General features: G+C 34.6%; 1 protein-coding gene across 7 annotated transcripts in view; it reads right to left on the bottom strand.

The window, feature by feature from the left end:
- LOC126745640 (protein still life, isoforms C/SIF type 2) overlaps positions 1-18,311 on the bottom strand; it is a 252,589-nt gene that overhangs the window by 30,450 nt on the left and 203,828 nt on the right. For 6 of the 7 annotated variants that reach the window (XM_050453574.1, XM_050453571.1, XM_050453570.1 and 3 more), the window contains 4 exons: positions 11,569-11,687; positions 11,089-11,265; positions 10,839-11,029; positions 10,639-10,785 (listed from right to left, as the gene is read on the bottom strand). In XM_050453574.1, coding sequence (XP_050309531.1) covers positions 10,639-10,785; positions 10,839-11,029; positions 11,089-11,265; positions 11,569-11,687 — 634 coding nt within the window. The remainder of the gene's footprint in view (positions 1-10,638; positions 10,786-10,838; positions 11,030-11,088; positions 11,266-11,568; positions 11,688-18,311) is intronic. The other variant, XM_050453573.1, reaches the window with a different exon arrangement.

The raw sequence follows: 18,311 nt of genomic DNA, 5'->3' as shown, positions 1-18,311 counted from the left end.
TATTAGTTTTTGTACAATATATCTTTTTTTTGCAAAAGGTTATAAACTCTTAAATAAAAATACAAAAAAAATAAAGTAACAAAAGTACAAAATAACAAAAAAACGACGCCGTCACAATGCAGGGCCCGATGATGAGGGCTCTGCGTATAGCGGACAAAGGACGCCTATCGAGGGGTCTTAGAATCAACCCCAAAAAAGTAGAGCTCTTACTATTCAGAAGGAGATGTAACTTTGGCACACCACCTGCTGTCTCTCCGGGAGAAGTGCAATAATCCAGGACAGTTCGATTTCTTGAAATTTCAAACTCTCCTGTTACGATCATGCAGACAGCAGAATTAAGAAGGCCACCTGCGTGCAGGTGGCACATCTTGCAGAAGGAAGCAACATCTAGAGTCTGTCCCCTAAAAGTCTTCACTGGATCTATTCATCTATTATCAATCCTTTTTTCACATACGTATATAGTATATATTCACATAGCTATCCTTTGGTGGCCTTGTACAGAGAAACCAAAAATCCGGGCCCAACTGGATAGAATCCAGCGCCTTGCATGTCTCAGCATAACGAATTTCATGCAAATGGTGCCAACTGGGCCGCTAGAAAGTCTGTTGAGCCTTCGGCCATTTGACCTGGTGAAGCAATTCGAGGCAAGGAGGACTGCGCATAGGCTATATGTCCTTTATGAACTACCGGCTGTTGAGAGTGGTCATGTAAAATGCCCTCTCCTTCTAACGGGCAGTGACTATATGGCACCTGAGATTCTGGATTAGAAGGATTTTGTGACCCACATAGCAAGCAGAAAGGAGTGGCATCACACCAATGGGCCTAAACTGCTTAACAAAATATCTGGTATACAGATGGCTCCACAATGAACAATAGAGCTGGTGCAGGGCTCTGTGATGGGGTTCCACATAACAGCAGCGCATACTCGCTGGAGAAGCATCCTACTGTCTTCCGGGCTGAAGTTTTTGCTGTGCAAACAGTACATTTTAAACTGTGGATAACGCAACACAGTCGTATCAATCTTCTCGGACAGCGGGGCTGTAATTAAGGCTATTACGACCGAAAAGGTGAGCTCCAAGCTCGCACTGGAGTGCATAAAGATCCTAGAGGAACTGGTAAAGGTGGGCTATAGGGTTCAGCTTAAATCCTTCAAACCAGAGAGCGTTATTAGTTTTTAGAAGGCTATTGGCCTCTACTAACACTCGATGGGGCTCAACGGGTTCATCAGGAGACTATGTGCATAACAGCCTCCTGCTGACTATTACACTACAAATCAAATCAATGACCATCATGCAAAGATTAATTCTATGCAGAAAATTGAACGGTACCTTTTTCAGAATTTCTTCATTATTTCTAATATGATTTGTCCACTGTTTAATTCTTCACCACAGATCATCTACATTATTGATAGTTTTATTGTCTTATTGAATAAACCATTTGTTTTAAAGTGTCTCAGATGAAATAGTCCATTGGTGTAATATCTGGAGAGCGTGGCGTAATTTACTGTAGCGTCGTTACCTTATTCTGGCAAGGTATTTTGAAAAAAGTTTAAGTAATTTTCACCATCAAGGCCGATTGGGTAAAATAACAGGACCAATAATCGTATTATTAATTACTCCAGACCAAACGTTAATTCTAAATTTATGTTGATATTGTCGTACTTTACACAATAAGGATTTACTTTAGCATACACATGTTCATTATAAATGTTTGTTATTTTAGTTCTAGAAAAACAAGCTTCAACTATGAAAAGGATTTTTTTAGGGAAAAATATATCTTGCTCCCTCTACCCATTTATGAAACGACAAAAGGCAAGCCGTAATTCGGTATTTCCGGGTAACAGGTTTGGTGTGCGTCTATTCGGAAACCCATAGCAGTATATCCTTACAGATTCTCGACCGTTTCCATAACAATATTCAGATACTAATGATCATATACTTTCAGCGTAACTGTATCCCTCATGAGCCATTTAAAAAAAATACTCCCATTTAGATTATTAGTAACCCACATGGCAAACATATATTATATAGAAATGCTATGTATATTCATAATATACTAAGGTATATCTACAATGTCTATTTTTAATGTTCTGTTTATTCTATGGATATGAAATAAGTATACATTTGTCACACACTAGGTAATACATGGAATGTACTATTAGTATGTACAGTGTATATCCTGAATATACTAGATATTTAAACTATATCCAAGGGTTATATTCTATGGATGTCTCAAAAACATCTATTATATTTTATTTATATGTTACATGTATCTTTATAGAATATACAATAACATTTTTAATATTCCAGGATTTGTAATAAATATCCCTAAGATATATATGTACCTATATCCGTGAAACATGTTCTGGCTATACCATATATACAGTGCTTTTCTTTGAAGTCCCCCCCCCATTTATTTTTTAAACGGGTCAAAAAAAATTTTTGAAACTTGGCATAAGTAAATTGGTCTATAGATATTATTTTTCACTGTAAACTAGGTAGTTGTAAATTCCAAGATGGCGGCTGGGCGACATCTTGAGAAAAAATTTTAAATAGAAAGGGGGGTCGTGTGGTACCTCATTTTAAAGGTCTCAATGAGTACTTTATAACTTTGAAACATTAGACCCATATCTTAACTCGTTTCAAAATGGCGGCCTAATAAAAAAGTATTTATTTTTTTATTTTAACGTTTTATATTTTTATGATTTTTGAATAGGTAAAAATCAGTGTACGAAAATAAATGCGTCACTATTTTATTTTGACATAAAAACGACAGTTCTAAATGTCAAAATAACACATAAGCGCCATCTTGAATAAATGCATTAAATAAAAATCTTGTGTTACCTCATTTAAAAGGTTTTATTGAGTACTTTTAATATTTATTACATGGACTCGGTGGACTTTTAAATGAGGTAACACAAGATTTCTATTTAATGCATTTATTCAAGATGGCGCTTATGTGTTATTTTGACATTTAGAACTGTCGTTTTTATGTCAAAATAAAATAGTGACGCATTTATTTTCGTATCCCCGTATTTCCCTTTCTATTTAAAATTTTTTCTCAAGATGTCGCCCAGCCGCCATCTTGGAATTTACAACTACCTAGTTTACAGTGAAAAATAGTATCTATAGACCAATTTACTTATGCCAAGTTTCAAAAATTTTTTTTGACCCGTTCAAAAAATAAATGGGAGGGGGGGGACTTCAAAAAAAATCACTGTATGTACCAATATATATGTACCTGGGAAATTACGCATATATATACCATATATGCATAATTTCCCAGGTTGCAAAATGACGTTTTGAAGACGTAGTTTTTCGTACTTTTTGGTGTATATGACGAGTCATTTTGACGGCCTTACAAGTGACGTACCGGGTGTACAACTAAGAGAGGTCGCCGGCCATATCTGAGTAACTACTCATCGCACAGCGTAGGAAAAAAAAAATTTTAATAAAAACGGCAAAAAGAAATTGCTGGAAATTATTTACAAGTTCGTACGATGACCGATAGGGGGCGTAATACGACATTGAAATAGAAAAAATTGGTTTTATTGAAAATATTCAAAATGAATCTTAGAGAAGAATGATGCCATTTTAAAGTATTATAAATTCTAAACATTTTTATTTCAAACTTTTTTTTTCTAATCTGTCAAGTAATAGGTGGGGGAAGGGTTGAATATTTGTATTTAAAATTCTTGATAACTTTGGATTGGTCTAACGAATTTTAACGAGCTTACTTTTGTTTTAAAGGATAATTATTAGGCTTTTAGGTGGTATAATTACTTAGCCGTTTTAGTTGTTTTGTTGAGCGCTAGAGGGCGGTTTGTTTTAATTTGTACTTTTTCACCGATTTTCTGGCAAATATTAAATACAACGATATATTTTTTTTTTACTTAAGCTAAAAGAGCATGAAAAAATATAAAAACTGGCGCAAACCGCAACTCGATATCTTATTTTATTCCGAAATTATAAATTAAAATGTTTTTGAACAATGAAATCTGTCGCCGCGCTGGCATTATTGAGTCACATAGTCAATAGTAAGCTTTGGAAACAAATAAATTTGATAAATATTTTCGGGGCCATGATAAAACGTTTATGATCGATGCATTTTGAAATCATTTAAGTTTTTAAAAGTGCTAAACGTAGCTAGCAGTGTATTTTGAGTTAATGCAAAATGCACGCATTGCAGCCCGTATATATGCTAAAAGATATCTTTACAGAAGACACAATAATCATAGAGTCTTTACCGGTTTAGCTACCAGGCTAAGAAATACTGAAATTATTCGCGGCAATATTCAAGACGAAGGCGAGGGCGCATAGAGGCAAACGTCATAAATATTTAGGCATATATTGAAATAAATCCTCAACTAGGCATCCGAAATATTTGTAGGGAATTGGGAGTGTCCCTCGACCCAGTAGAAAATATTCTGAAAGAGCACAGGTACCTATTTTTATTTGTTACAACACTAATAAGCGTCCTATTATATTATATTTATTGTTTTTTACTGAAACTTCATCCATATCACGTGGTTCTGCACCAGGCGCTTCTCGAAAAAGACTTTGATAACAGACTCAATTTCTGTTATTGGCTGTTGAACATGGTTAGAGAAGGTACCCGATTTATCTCGAAGATATTATGGACGGACGAGGCATCATTTAGTAGTGATGGTGGTGTAAACCTGCATAATTTGCATTATTGGGCAGAACAAAATCCCTGTTGGATTTGCGAGACTCAACACCAAGGCAGATGGACTGTAAATGTATGGTGCGGAATTATTGGCGGAAAAATTATTGGTCCTTTTTTTTCAATCAAACACTTTCTGGAAATGTGTATTTAATTTATTTGCAACATGATCTCCCGGTTACTGGAATTTTACGCTCCTTACTATGATGTATCACACGATGGGGGTTCCCATTAAAGTGAGGTTAGCTGGAGGTCAGAGGTGATTGACAGAACTTCAGTAAATGCATAATTAAACGTCCCCCTGTATATCTAATTTGACGTGTTTTTTTTTTTAAGAAAGTTATTAAGGGTGGATCGTTTTGAAATGAAAGCACTGTATAACAAATCTTTAAAATTAAAATTAAATTTTATTCGTAAGACATACTAATAGAATATGGCCGCCGACCATGTCCATGAATATATGGCAGAAGCAAGTAAAACAGCCATTAAAAAAATTAATTCCTGTTGACATTTAAGCCTTTAAAAAATATAAAATAATATACCTAATCTGATCCATTTTGGTCATTTCTTAAGATGGTAAGCAGGTTTAACACCGAAAACGTGAAACAAACACCGAACTGACCGAACACAAAGGGAAACACAACACCAAACAATTACAAAACCGGGTTGCCGGTTGTCGGTCGGTAGCGATGGTGGGGCCAGCGCCACCTGAATCACCAATTGCATATCTTATTTTAGTCACGTGATAGGTTACTTAAAGTTAATTGGCTATGGTTTAAAAACTAAGCCGCCTTTCTGTGTTTTTTTTGTACAGCAAATATGGTGTTGGTCATATACATATATCAAATATGACAACATATTGTTGTCAGTGTCAAAAAGTGAATGTATTTTGGTGCAACTATTTGAAGTATTTTTACGCCTATTAGCCAAAGCATGGTAAGCAGAGTTGAAGCAAAGTTTCGTAAATTCGGGCATGTTCAGGGTTCTCAAAAAGCTCGACCAGCTTTTTGAGTATCCCGCTTTTTAGGTTCAATAACTAAAGAAGATGAGCTTAACATTCTGTTAACAGTCCAAGATAATCCCAAAGCTACAATCACAGGCACGGGTTCTAATGTTAATTTATCGCCATCTACTGTGCATAAAGTATTGAAAAAAGCAAAGTTTCACCCTTATAAAATATTCTTACTTTAAAAACTATCGGAAGATTATTTTGATCGCCGAAATTAATTTTGTGAGCAAAGGCAGAAATTATGTAATGATAACAATAATTTTGTAAAACGGATCGAAATATTTTCTGACAAAGCAACGGTTACTCTAAACGGCCATGTGAACAAGCAGAATTGTCGATACTAGAATTGTCGATTCTAGGCGACCGAAAACCCTAATTGTTTCACAGAATGTCATACATAACACCCTCAAAAATTCAATATGTGGTGCGGTATAGTGGAACGCCAGGAAATTAGAAATATTACTCCAGATGTCATTGACAACGTTCAAAAAGAATTTTATCATCATTTTTCGTTCAAAATTGCTTATGTAACCACTATTCATTTGCACCATATCCTTTATAAAAAAAGCGTGCTTTCTGACTCTGCATTAAAAAATAGTGGTTTCCATTTAAATTATATTTAATTTCCACGTACAAAAATCATAAACCAAATATTAAAATCGATGGGTTCGGGCATTTTTTTCAGAAACGGTCCATTTCATTTATCCGCTACTTTACGGATGCACTGTATATATAGAAGATATAGATATTAGCAGGCTACGGTAATGGGCACAAGATATATACATATAACATTTATACTTGAACATTTATAAATAAAATTGATGTATATACATCTCAATGTGTCATATATATAGTGAGGACGCGCAAGTTGGAACAAATTCAATTAAAATTCCGGGGTGTGTTCGAAAAAAAAAAACGCTCGGACACGTTAATTTTTATTTTTTATCGCGATTTTTTAAATGATAAATTCATGTATACAGGGTGGACCAAAAATGAGCTACGACTATCAACTTAATTTTTTTAAACAAAAACACCCATTTTTTATTTTGTTTTTTAATTCTGTATGAAAAATTTTGAATATATTTTGTATACCATGTCCTACACGTAACCTTAATATTTATTAAGAAATTTGCGATTAATTAGTTTATAAATAACCATAAATTTTTGGAAGAGTTTATAAAAAAAACAAAAAAAATTAAAATAAATGTTCAAATTGTTGACCATTAACTTCCTGAGAGTAACCAAGTCGATATTCAAATTCTTGTAATACTTTACTTATTGTTTGAGGCCGGGTTTGTTGTATTTCGGCTCTAATTCTATTTTTTTATATTTCTAAACTTTCAGGTTTATGAAAATAAACTTTAGATTTTAGATAACCGTGCCCACAATTCTTGCCCATACGTTTAACTTCTTGGGAAATTGTGTGTGACTTTCCATACTCCAGTGTGGATTTTATGGTGCCCAATAACGAAAATTTTGCCTATTTACAGAACTATTTAAAAAAAAAACTTGCCTTGTCGGAAAAAACAATCTTACCTAAAAATTGTGAGTTTGCATTACATTTATTCATCATTATTTCGCAAAACTCTATTCTGCGGATGTGATTATTATCAATAAGCTCCTGAATTAAATGAATTTTAGATGTATTTATTCCTATGCAAATATTTTAGAACGCATGATTTACTAATCGACCGATCTGCAGCAACTTGTCGAGTTGATTTAAGTGGATTTTCTTGTAAATAGAGCACAATATCTAATTGTCTGTTTTCTGGAAGCGTGGGACGGTGCAGGTCATATTTGTCTCTAACATGACCAAAATCTCTGAACTTTTTTTCAATTTTGCTTACTACCAAATGTGTAATAGGCCTCTCCGGGTACTTATTGTTAAACAGATCGCAAACTTCGGCCTGTGTTCGAGTCTTGTCGCCATATCCTACCATCATCAAAATTTCAATTATTTGTTTTTCAGTTAAACGCGCCATACTTTTAAACTTTGCAACTGCACTTGACACTGAAATTTACGTAAAGTAATAAATACTGTTTCCATGCGATTAAATGATGAAAAGGTGTCAACAATCAAATATACCAGTTAAAAAACTATGATCAAATGACCCAAACAGTTGCAAATTTATTATGGGTATAAGACATGGTATACAAAATACATATACTTAAAATTCTATGCAAAAATGTGTTTCCATTAAAAAAATTGCTGATGGTCGTTGCTTATTTTTGGTTCATCCTGTATACATGAATTCATCATCAAAAAAATCGCAAAAAATAAAAATCGACGTGTCCGAGCATTTTTTTCGAACAAACCCGTGAATTTTAAATAAATTTGTTCCAACTTGCGCGTCCTCACTGTATGCATAAAACATACACGATATTTTATGCACTTTCTGAACTTTATATGTATATACAATGGATATAGTATGCTATGTGGGAATTATTAAAAACTATGTAACAAGACAACAACGATTGTTCAATGATTGAGGATGTCAAGAATTATTAATCTGTGCAATGCATGTAGAAGCTATTTTTAAATTGCTTTTAGCAATATTTTCTCTTTGCAATAAAAATTTGAAATTTTATGTTCTATTTTTTTATAGCTGATTATTTTTATTACTAAAGGCATACTTATGTTGCTTGTAGCGCCCTCCAGAAAATACTACTAAATCGTGACTAAATTTGAATTTCCCAAAAAAAAAACCTAAATATAAAAATTCGTAAGATTTGATAATAGCAAGGGAAATTTAAAAAAAAATTGATTAATTTATAACACCCTGTATTTCAGTTATTAAACTCCTGGACAAAATTATCGCACCACTGATTATTTTGTCAAGAAAATGTAAATAAAAATAAATATCAGTTAAAACAGTTATATGTCTTTTCTCATACAAAAAGCAGAACTGGACAAGAATTATGTTTATGCTCTATTTTGGTATTCAAGGTCAAATTTATCTGAACATTTAAATTCCTTATTTTGCATTTTTCGTTACATATGTACCTAAAGCGAACAGTTTCAGTAGTACTTCGTACGTTTTAAGGTGATAACTTAAAACGACTGTTGTGAAACATAAACCGTCCTTTTTATTGAGTATGGAGAGAGCGGCACGTCATCTAACTGAAAATGAATCGGTCCAAGCAGTAACTTTAGTTGGAGAAGGTCGAGGTTACCGTTATGTGGCTGGTATTTTAGGCGTGCATCACACAACAGTTATACGAGCTGTGCAGCGGTTTCGGGAGACTGGAACCCACACAAGAAGACCAGGACAAGGACGACATAGAGTTACTTCTCAAAGAGATGACAATTTCTTGCATCTCAATGTTCTAAGAAACAGAACATCTACCAGCAGTAGCTTAAATGATTTGATTAGGGAAGTACGCCATGTCAATATTTCAGATCGTACAGTTAGAAGACGCCTCCATGAAGCGAATCTAAATAACAGAAGACCCGCAACTGGACCACTCCTCACCAGACAACACCGTGTTAGTCGTTTAAGATTTGCAAGACAATACTCGGGATGGAATATAAATGACTGGAGGCGCGTTTTGTTTACAGACGAGACGAGAATTGCATTGCGATCACCAGACGGCCGTTCTAGAGTCTGGAGAAGAGAGGGTGAACGATTTGCCCAAGCATGCATATCTCCAAGGGAGCCATTTGGTGGAGGAAGTTTTATGTTCTGGGGAGGCATCGCCTACGATGCCTGTACGGAGTTAGTGCCCATACCTAGACCAGCTCTTAATGCACGTAGGTATGTGTTGGAGGTCCTTGAAGAACATGTAGTTCCATTTGCGCCATTCATAGGAGCGGATTTCTTACTTATGCATGATAATGCTCGCCCTCACGTGGCTGTAGATGTTATTGAATACATTAATGATGTGGGAATTACCACTTTAGACTAGCCGCCCCGTAGCCCCGACTTGAATCCTATAGAACATGCCTGGGACATGTTAAAACGGCGCATTCGGCAAAGAAATCCTCCTCCCCGAACATTAGCTGAATTGGAACATGCTGCTCGTGAGGAGTGAGAATACATCCGCAGGAAAGTTTTCAAAATTTGATACGAGGAATGCCGCGAAGACTTCAAGCGGTCATTGCAGCTAGAGGTGGCAATACACGATATTGAGAATTCATTATTGTTTTTCTTGGGTCTATTTTTTATTTTTGTATCAAAATTGAAGTTATTGAAAATCGATGTTTTTTCCTTGTATTGAATTTAGTTACTTTAATCTCGTTTTGTTAAATAGAATATAATTTTTTTTGGTAATAAATAATGCATAGTTAAGAATGTTTATTTATTAATTTTTTTTTATCTTTCTTAAAAAAAAAATCTCTGAAAATCAAGTGGTGCGATAATTTTGTCCAGGAGTGTATTAACTTACATACGTAATTATTGTATTAATGCAAGTTTAGTTAAATCGACTTATTTTTAACTGCACCGTATCTAGCTTTCGACTCTCCCTGACAATTTATTCTAATTTGTATTAACTTTACCATTTGCATCATCATTAGATGCGTTTTTCTCGAAAACTGTTGATTTTAGGCATTTAACTGTATTCGAATGCCCGCTTATGCGCCTTCTATAATATACACCTAAACCGTTAATAAATTCGAATTTATTACCACAAAAAACCCCATATCTCGGTTATTACCAACTTTTGGACAAAAGCAAGTTAGGTTAAAACCAACGTACTTGATCTGCTACAACGTTGTACAGACCCTTCAGAGACTCTATATATGTTCAGAGCTAATATACTCAATTTTGGTATTTTTTGGTCAAAAGGGTATTGATTACCAGGTTTTAGATTTCATATAGGAAATAGAGTCAGTGTATTATGAAAACAAATAAAAAGTTAATAATAAAACATGAGGTAAAACCGAATAAAGACTATTTTTGAAATAATACTTTTATTGCAAACTGTAAACCAACTATTTGACTTACCTATTCATATGATCTTGTTTATGGCCCGTAACAAGCAAGATCCCCGGACCAGCACCGGGTTTCGTCGCTGGAATCGACATATTTCTTACCGACTCCCTAATGATTTGTCGAATTGTTTTTAAAAAGGCGTTCCTGAATTCGGCAGTACTGTAATAATTTTTAACATCTATTAAAAGAAACACAACTACTCCAAGTTCTACCTGTTTGACAGAACGTAGATTTTTTCCGATCTCCTTTGCAGTTGACTCCTAAGATGGATAAGCTCCCATAAGAAATGCGAGTCCATATCTTTAGCAGAAGATGCACGGACTTGTACTTCAGTTACTGGAATCAACACTTGGTATCGAATAATTTCTACTTCCGAAGAGGCGGTTTTACTTGACGGGACACCCTTAAAATTGGAAGTTGGAGTATTAAGTAGGATTAGTAAGTAGTATAGAATCGGCTTACCATAATTTTCTTTTTCTGTCGCAGTCTTTCTTTACATAAAAATACTACAGCAGTCTTAAATACGAAACACATTGCGTGCAGTTCCAGTCCTTTTTTAATTTTACCAAGGAAATCTGATATATTTAGCCATTCGACTCCCCCATAATATAGCAGATCTCCTGGACTTAAATCTATTGACTAAAAATAATTAAAGCAAAAATTAGTAATCATGATATTACATTACATACTAAAGAATAAACTAAAAACAAGGTGGCTCATCAGAAACTGCATTGATCGATTAAAGAAAACTACAGCTAGATGATAACATTTTAAGGACATACGTATTGGAAACAAGAATATTTATACAGAAATATTTCTACTACTTTTTGAATATTTTAAAATAACAAAATGTAAATGCTGTTACAGTTTTATCAGCCTTTTTTTTATCAGGAGTTTTCCATAGTCGATCGAAACAGTTCCCAGAGGAATCTTCTTATATACCTGTTTGCAAGATTTTTGATGTTGTCTAAACAAGTGGTCAAAAATTGCACCATATTCTTCATGGATTCGTTGCATTTCGTTTATGTGCTCGGCCACTTTTTCCATACACTTTAAAGCTTCTGTAATCAAAACAATTTATAAAACAAAAGGACTTTTTTTTTAAATATCTTATTGTACGGGGTCTTTCCCCATATATTGACCCCCTCCCCCTATACAGGGGTTATGTGGAAAAAAAATACAAAAATGTTCGGGTTTAACTTAAAATTTTTGAATCCGATGTCAAAAACTTTTTGCTCTTTTAGAAATGTCGTAGAAATTTTGGCAGACGGTTAGTTTTTTCTTATGGAATACCCTGTATATGACTTCACAGTTAAGTAGAAAGGAATTTTCTGATTTCAAATATACAGGGTGTTTGGAAGGTGAGTAGCCAAATGGAAATGGTGAATAGGTGAGGTTACTGGCTATTTAAAACGCATAGTATTTTTTTGTTTTTCCTCAAATTTAAGGAGTAATATATTTTTCCTTTTTTTATTAGATTTTCCCCGTTTTTTTACTTTAACCTTCAATTTTCTTCTAATTTTTGGCCAAAATGGCGCACAATTATTTTTATTCTAAAGAGTAATGTTGTCTCATTCAGTTTTAGGTAATAACTGAGAAAAATATTTAAAGAGAAACTAATAGTGGTGTAACAAACTTCCTCAAATCAATAGAAAAAAAATGTTACGTCAACTTTACAGTGGAAAAAATAATAATAATAATAAAAAGTTGTGGGGTTTTAAAATGTGTTAAAAAACTTCTAGTTAATAGTCTTTCTAACGATATGCCACATGTAACAAAAATAATTAGGTAACTTACGAAAAACAAATAAGTTTGTCTTCAAGGACGCATAAACCAATTTCTTGAAAGCAACCTAATAATCAGGTATAAGGAGGGCGCCCACTGAATCGGATCGGCTCGGTCGGTTCGGAACAGTGTTGATAGATACAGTGTTGATGATGTTGTACGATAATTATCGATTTCGTACGATAAAACCAATGCTTGTACGATAGTACTTATGCGATAATGCCACTTTGTACGATAATTTTGACAAAATTTTATTGTTTTTTTAATTCAAAAAAATAATTAAACCCTACTTCATACAATAGTAATATTTTGTTACCAATAATATTTTATTTAGTCACTAACATACTATAGTATTAAGTAGGAATTTATAAGTGTTCTGTGCATTAATAAGTGTTTGTGGTTGCCTCTCTAATGGATGGCACATATTACGAAATATATGAACGGCTATGGGCGGCGCGGCGCCGTACACAACTAGAGTATATCGAATCGCGTATCGGGGATTCCCCGTTCTTATTTTTGGTCGTAAATTACTTACAGCTTACAGTTTACCTGCATCTTTCACGCGTGATTGTGGTAATTATGAGCGGTGTTGATTTTGTGTTTGTCATTGATTTTATCTAAAACTAGTGTAAGAACTAGACTAAAAAAAAATAAGAGGTAACCATGTCTGATTTCAAATCTGAACGTGAAAGTAGGAGTTCTACTCCTGAATATAAAAAGTTGAAACTGGGCGAATTTTCCCAAAAGTTTAAGCACCGAAAACAAAAATACCGAGTCGAGTGGGAACAAGCCTCGAGGTTTAAAGGTTGGCTTATTAAAAGTAATGGTAAATTGTTATCGATAATTAAGTTTTTTTTTCTTTATCTCATATATTTAAATTTCTTTACATAAAATACACTTTCAGATGAAAAGGCTAGGTGTCATCCTTGCAATTTAGAGCTTACTGCAGAACTAACCGTTATTAAAATTCATGCTAAATGATCAAAGCATGTTCAGAACGTAAAAGCTTTTCCAAAGACGATAATAACCTCTTTGTTTAATAAACCTGAGAGTTATTTGCAAACTCAGAGCAAAGTGGCCGAAATTAAAATACTAGGATTTTTAACAGAGCACAATATCTTTTTTAATTCAGCTTATCATTTAACAAAATCTAATTAAAAGTTGTTTTCCCGACTCGAAAATTGCTCAGGGAATGTCACTAGGAAGATTTAAAGCGACTCAAGTTTCTAAAAATGTTATTGGTGCCTGTGCCGAACAAGAAATAATCTCTTATTTAAAGGGCTCCAAATTCAGTCTGATTATTGAATCTACTGACATTTCATCAGTTAAAACTTTATGTATATGCGTAAGATTTTTCCACTCTAAAATCTGTAAAGTTCATACTCTTTTCTGGAAACTTTTGCAAATTTTCTCTGGGGATGAACCTAAGAGAGCGGATCAAGGTGCTACTAGCCAGAGGCTATATGAGGAAATAATAACACTCCTATCGCAAAATGGTATTCCTCTTAAAAACATGATTGGTTTTGCATCGGACGGCTGTAATACCATGTTTGGTAGTAAAAACTCCGAGGCAAGGAAATTAGCTAACGATATCCCGGGATTAATGCTTCAGAAATGTGTATGCCATTCTTTGCATTTATGCGCAAGTGAAGCGTGTAAAAATTTACACCGAATGTGTGAAGACTTGGCCAGAAATATTTACGGTTTTTTTTAAAAACAGCGCTAAGCGACAGGCAATGTTCAGAGAATTTCAGGACTTTTGTAATACTGAACCACACAAGATACTTAGACCAGCCCAAACTCGTTGGTTGTCATTACTGCAGGTGGTTAAGCGGATCCTAGAACAGTGGGAACCTTTAAAATTGTTTTTCACTTCAAATTACCTGGATGTGTTTTTCACTTCAAATTATTGGAACATCGTCTTATATCCAGCGAGGAAATAAATATAGCTCTTAATAAATTCGAGATAAAATATTTTATATTTTTTTGGAATGGGTTCTACCTCAATTTGTCGACCTTAACAAATATTTTCAGAGTGGAAAAGTGGTAATTTTAAATTTACACAGTAAGATGGTTATGTGTTACAAAGATTTTTTATCAGCTTTTATGGAACAAAACTATATCAATAAAACAGACATTGGTAAAATTGTCCCAACTGATGATGCACATTTCCTTCGAATAACAAATATGTATTTGGGTATTGGGGTTCTTCAGAATATAGATTCTTTAGAGGAACCTGCTAAAATTGATTTTCTTCAACGCTGTCGTAATTTTTTAATTACTGCTTGTCTAGAAATAAAAAAACGGTATAATTTCGAAGATCCTGTGCTAAGTAAGTTGCCCATCTTAGCTTAAGATAGTATCAAAAAGGGCAATGAGACCACTCTTTTACCGCTGATGAAATCTTTACCTCAAATTTGTGAACTTCAAAACACACATCAACTACAAAAAATTGATGACCAGTGGAGAAAATTACAAATTTATGAAGATCTACCAGAATCCACAGAAGTTGATGAGTTTTTTTATAAACTAAGTTAGGTAAAAGACTTAAAAAATAAAAAGACTAGGAAATAAATACATTTAAGAATATTTTCAGAATTTTTTTCCCCTTAAACTTTCGACTTCAAAGTAATATTAATCAAACTTTCGAAGGTATAAATATCGACGTTCAGTACGATAATTTTAAACAGGCTATCATTCTCTTTATGACATCTAGCAACACTAGGTTCGGCACGTTTAGTCCGTTCAGTCAGTAACTAGCGGTCATACAATCGGCAGAACGAAGACACGAGACGTTTAAAAGTGGTTCGACTATTCGAGCATATAGAAGTATTGTAATTAAGCTCCCGTTTAAGCGTTTAAAAAAAAAATGAGCAGTTCATCAGATTCTGAAGACGATGTTATGATTGCAGTAGCCTGTGCTGAAGTAGAAGCGGTAGAAAAGCGTAGGAGATTTTAGGTGCATACTTGTTTAAAAAGAAGATATTTCGGAGAATTAAAATGATGATAATCATCTATTTTCTGATTTGCTGGAGGACAAATATTTTAGATGAAACATTTTTCAAATATTTTAGAATGAAAATATGTTCAGGCATTTTGTATTGTGTCCTGCCTCCGCCCTCTTAATGTTTTGATATCCCACTATTTACAAAATATTTTAAAGAGGATGGTTGTAGCATTAAGAGAACTGGTTTTTGCGCCATCTCAAAATTATTTTAGCTGAATTGCGCCTCAACGTTGGTATACTTACAAATTTAAAAAATTTCTGAACTGTACTTTATTATATATTGATAGCGAGCATTTGTTGTGGGACACCCTGTATTGAGTCAAATAAAATAAATGATAACATAACATTCCAACGTGCATTTGAATGCGTGAACTATATAATAAGCTATCTTTTTCGTGTATTTTTGTAAAAACATAAATTATATTCAAAGCAAGAGTTGTACACAACTTAACTCCAAAACGAGAACTTTCACACTCGCACATTTCGCCGACCAAGTTGGCATCCTCAGATGATTAAAACTGAGTTTTAAAATCTCCTGATGATTGACGAAAAACAAAGAAAAACACAAATTCACGGTCTCACAATATGTAATTAAACGGGCTACACGTGTTTCGCTCTAGTTAGAGCATCATCAGGCCTAAAATAAAAATACTACTTAAATAAAACTAAAAACTTACATAAAACAATAAAAAACCTTTAGAAGCCATCCACACACTTCACAGTACATAAATAAACAATAATTTTAAGGTTATAAGTGTACAAAGCAAAAAATAAAAAATTAAAAAGTGGAACGCAACAACATAGACTCAACGAGAATCGAACCCGGTACAACAAGGTTATAAGTATAAGTGTAAAACCTATCGGCTATACGGACCTAATGCTAAACCAACTTAACACGTTAGCCAATGTAAATTGAAGAAAGTGACTACAAGGAAAACGAAACTTAGCTAAATTAAATTGTTAAAAATTAAATTAGGTTCAAAAGTAAACACGTCATTCACACACACGAGAACATGAGTCTTTTTAGCTTTTGTAATTTCCATTTTCTCCAAAAGGTCAAGCTTCTTACCTTTAGGGCATTCATGAAGCATTTCAGCTCCCACCCCCGGAGAAAAATTATGAGTAGAGGCCAGCAAATGATTTGCAAACGCTGATTTGGTAGCACTGACATTGGTATTTTAAAATTTTTCAAAAAGTTTAAGTTTTAAGTTTTATTTAAGTAGTATTTTTATTTTAGGCCTGATGATGCTCTAACTAGAGCGAAACACGTGTAGCCCGTTTAATTACATGTTGTGAGACCGTGACTTTGTGTTTTTCTTTGTTTTTCGTCAATTTTGTATGTTGGTCTCTTAGAGAATAATGGATGAGATTTTTGGATCTCCTGATGATGCCAACTTAATAATTTACTGTTTATTAAACGAAAACACCGATTTAAGATATAATAAATGACACTTACCAGAACATCCAGTTAATTAGGATACCTCCTCCCAAGCGTTTTGTTTATCATACAATATTCTAAAACTGCGAACAGCTTCGATTAAAATTTAGTTTGACATATGTATCAAATCAACGGTTTTTAAAATTCTTTGAAACAGTTCCTTACTCTATGCGAAAAAATGCTAAAATAGTCGCAGGCTTTCGGTGCAATCGGCAAAAGTTGCCCTCCCCACAATATGAGATCGTCGCCGGAAAAACCGGACCGACCGACCGTGCCGAACCGATTCAGCGCGCGCGGCCCAATTTAAATACATGTGAAGCAAATCCGGCCGATTGTACCGACCTTGCCAAGACGGTCACTGCCGATTCAGTGGGCGCCGTGCTTTATGCCTCTTTCTAACACAGCTAAACTTGTTACGCTACAATCTCCATTATCATTCGGCGACACTCGCTTTGTGTGTTCACACCTTAAACTGTTACCTGTCAGTATTATTATTATTATTCGAGACTTATCTTTCTCCGCTACTTCACGTATTTTTAACTCTGCTCTACGCATATTGTTTTTGCTGTTCGTTTTCGTTAACTTTGTTTTATTGTTACTGTTGCCTACTATGGCTGGTGCCTTTACAAACGAGGAGTACGCCGATATCCTAATGGCATATGGTAGAGCTGATGGAAATGGACGAAAAGCAAAAAGAATTTACCAAGAGCGTTTTCCCAGTAGACGCCAACCTAATCGTCATACTTTTGAAACGACCTTTAGACGCTTAAGAGAAACTGGTAGTCTAAATCGCCGTGAACCTGGAGTTCGCAGACAACGTAATGTTGCTGATGACGAACGAATTCTGGAAGCTTTTGACGAAGATCCCACAACGAGCATCAGGACTGTAGCTGCCAATCTAAACCTAAGTGTATGGAAGGTCTGGTCTGCTGAAGTCTTCATGCCAACGGAAAGCATCCCTTTCATTACACTCCCGTGCAAGATCTTGAAGAAAACGACTACCAAATACGTATTCAGTTTTGCCGCCTCCTGCTACATATGGACGTGGATAACCGCAATTTCTTGAAAAACATACTGTGGACAGATGAATCAAAGTTTTCAACGGAGGGAATTACCAAAACCCAAAAATTAAGAAAGTCGTGTCCTTTCAAAGGAAATTCTCAGTAAACGTTTGGGCAGGCCTAATTGGTGATACCCTTATTGGTCCACATTATTTACCTGATAATTTGAATGGGGATAATTATCTAGATTTTTTATTAAATGATCTGCCCGAATTCTTGAACGGGGTTTCAAACTTTCTCAATGAAGAATAAATGACGTTCCAACAGGATGGGTGCCCAGCGCACTGGAGATTGGCGATCCGGGAGCACCAAGACTGGCAGAGATGGCCCTATCCCATGGCCTGCAAGATCACCGGACTTGACCCCGCTTGATTTTTACGTCTGGAGCCGCGCA

This window comes from Anthonomus grandis, chromosome 16, assembly GCF_022605725.1.
Source record: "Anthonomus grandis grandis chromosome 16, icAntGran1.3, whole genome shotgun sequence".
Lineage (NCBI taxonomy): Eukaryota > Metazoa > Arthropoda > Insecta > Coleoptera > Curculionidae > Anthonomus > Anthonomus grandis.
The sequence above is the reverse complement of the archived record's forward strand: the minus strand, read 5'-3'. Positions and strand labels throughout refer to the sequence as shown.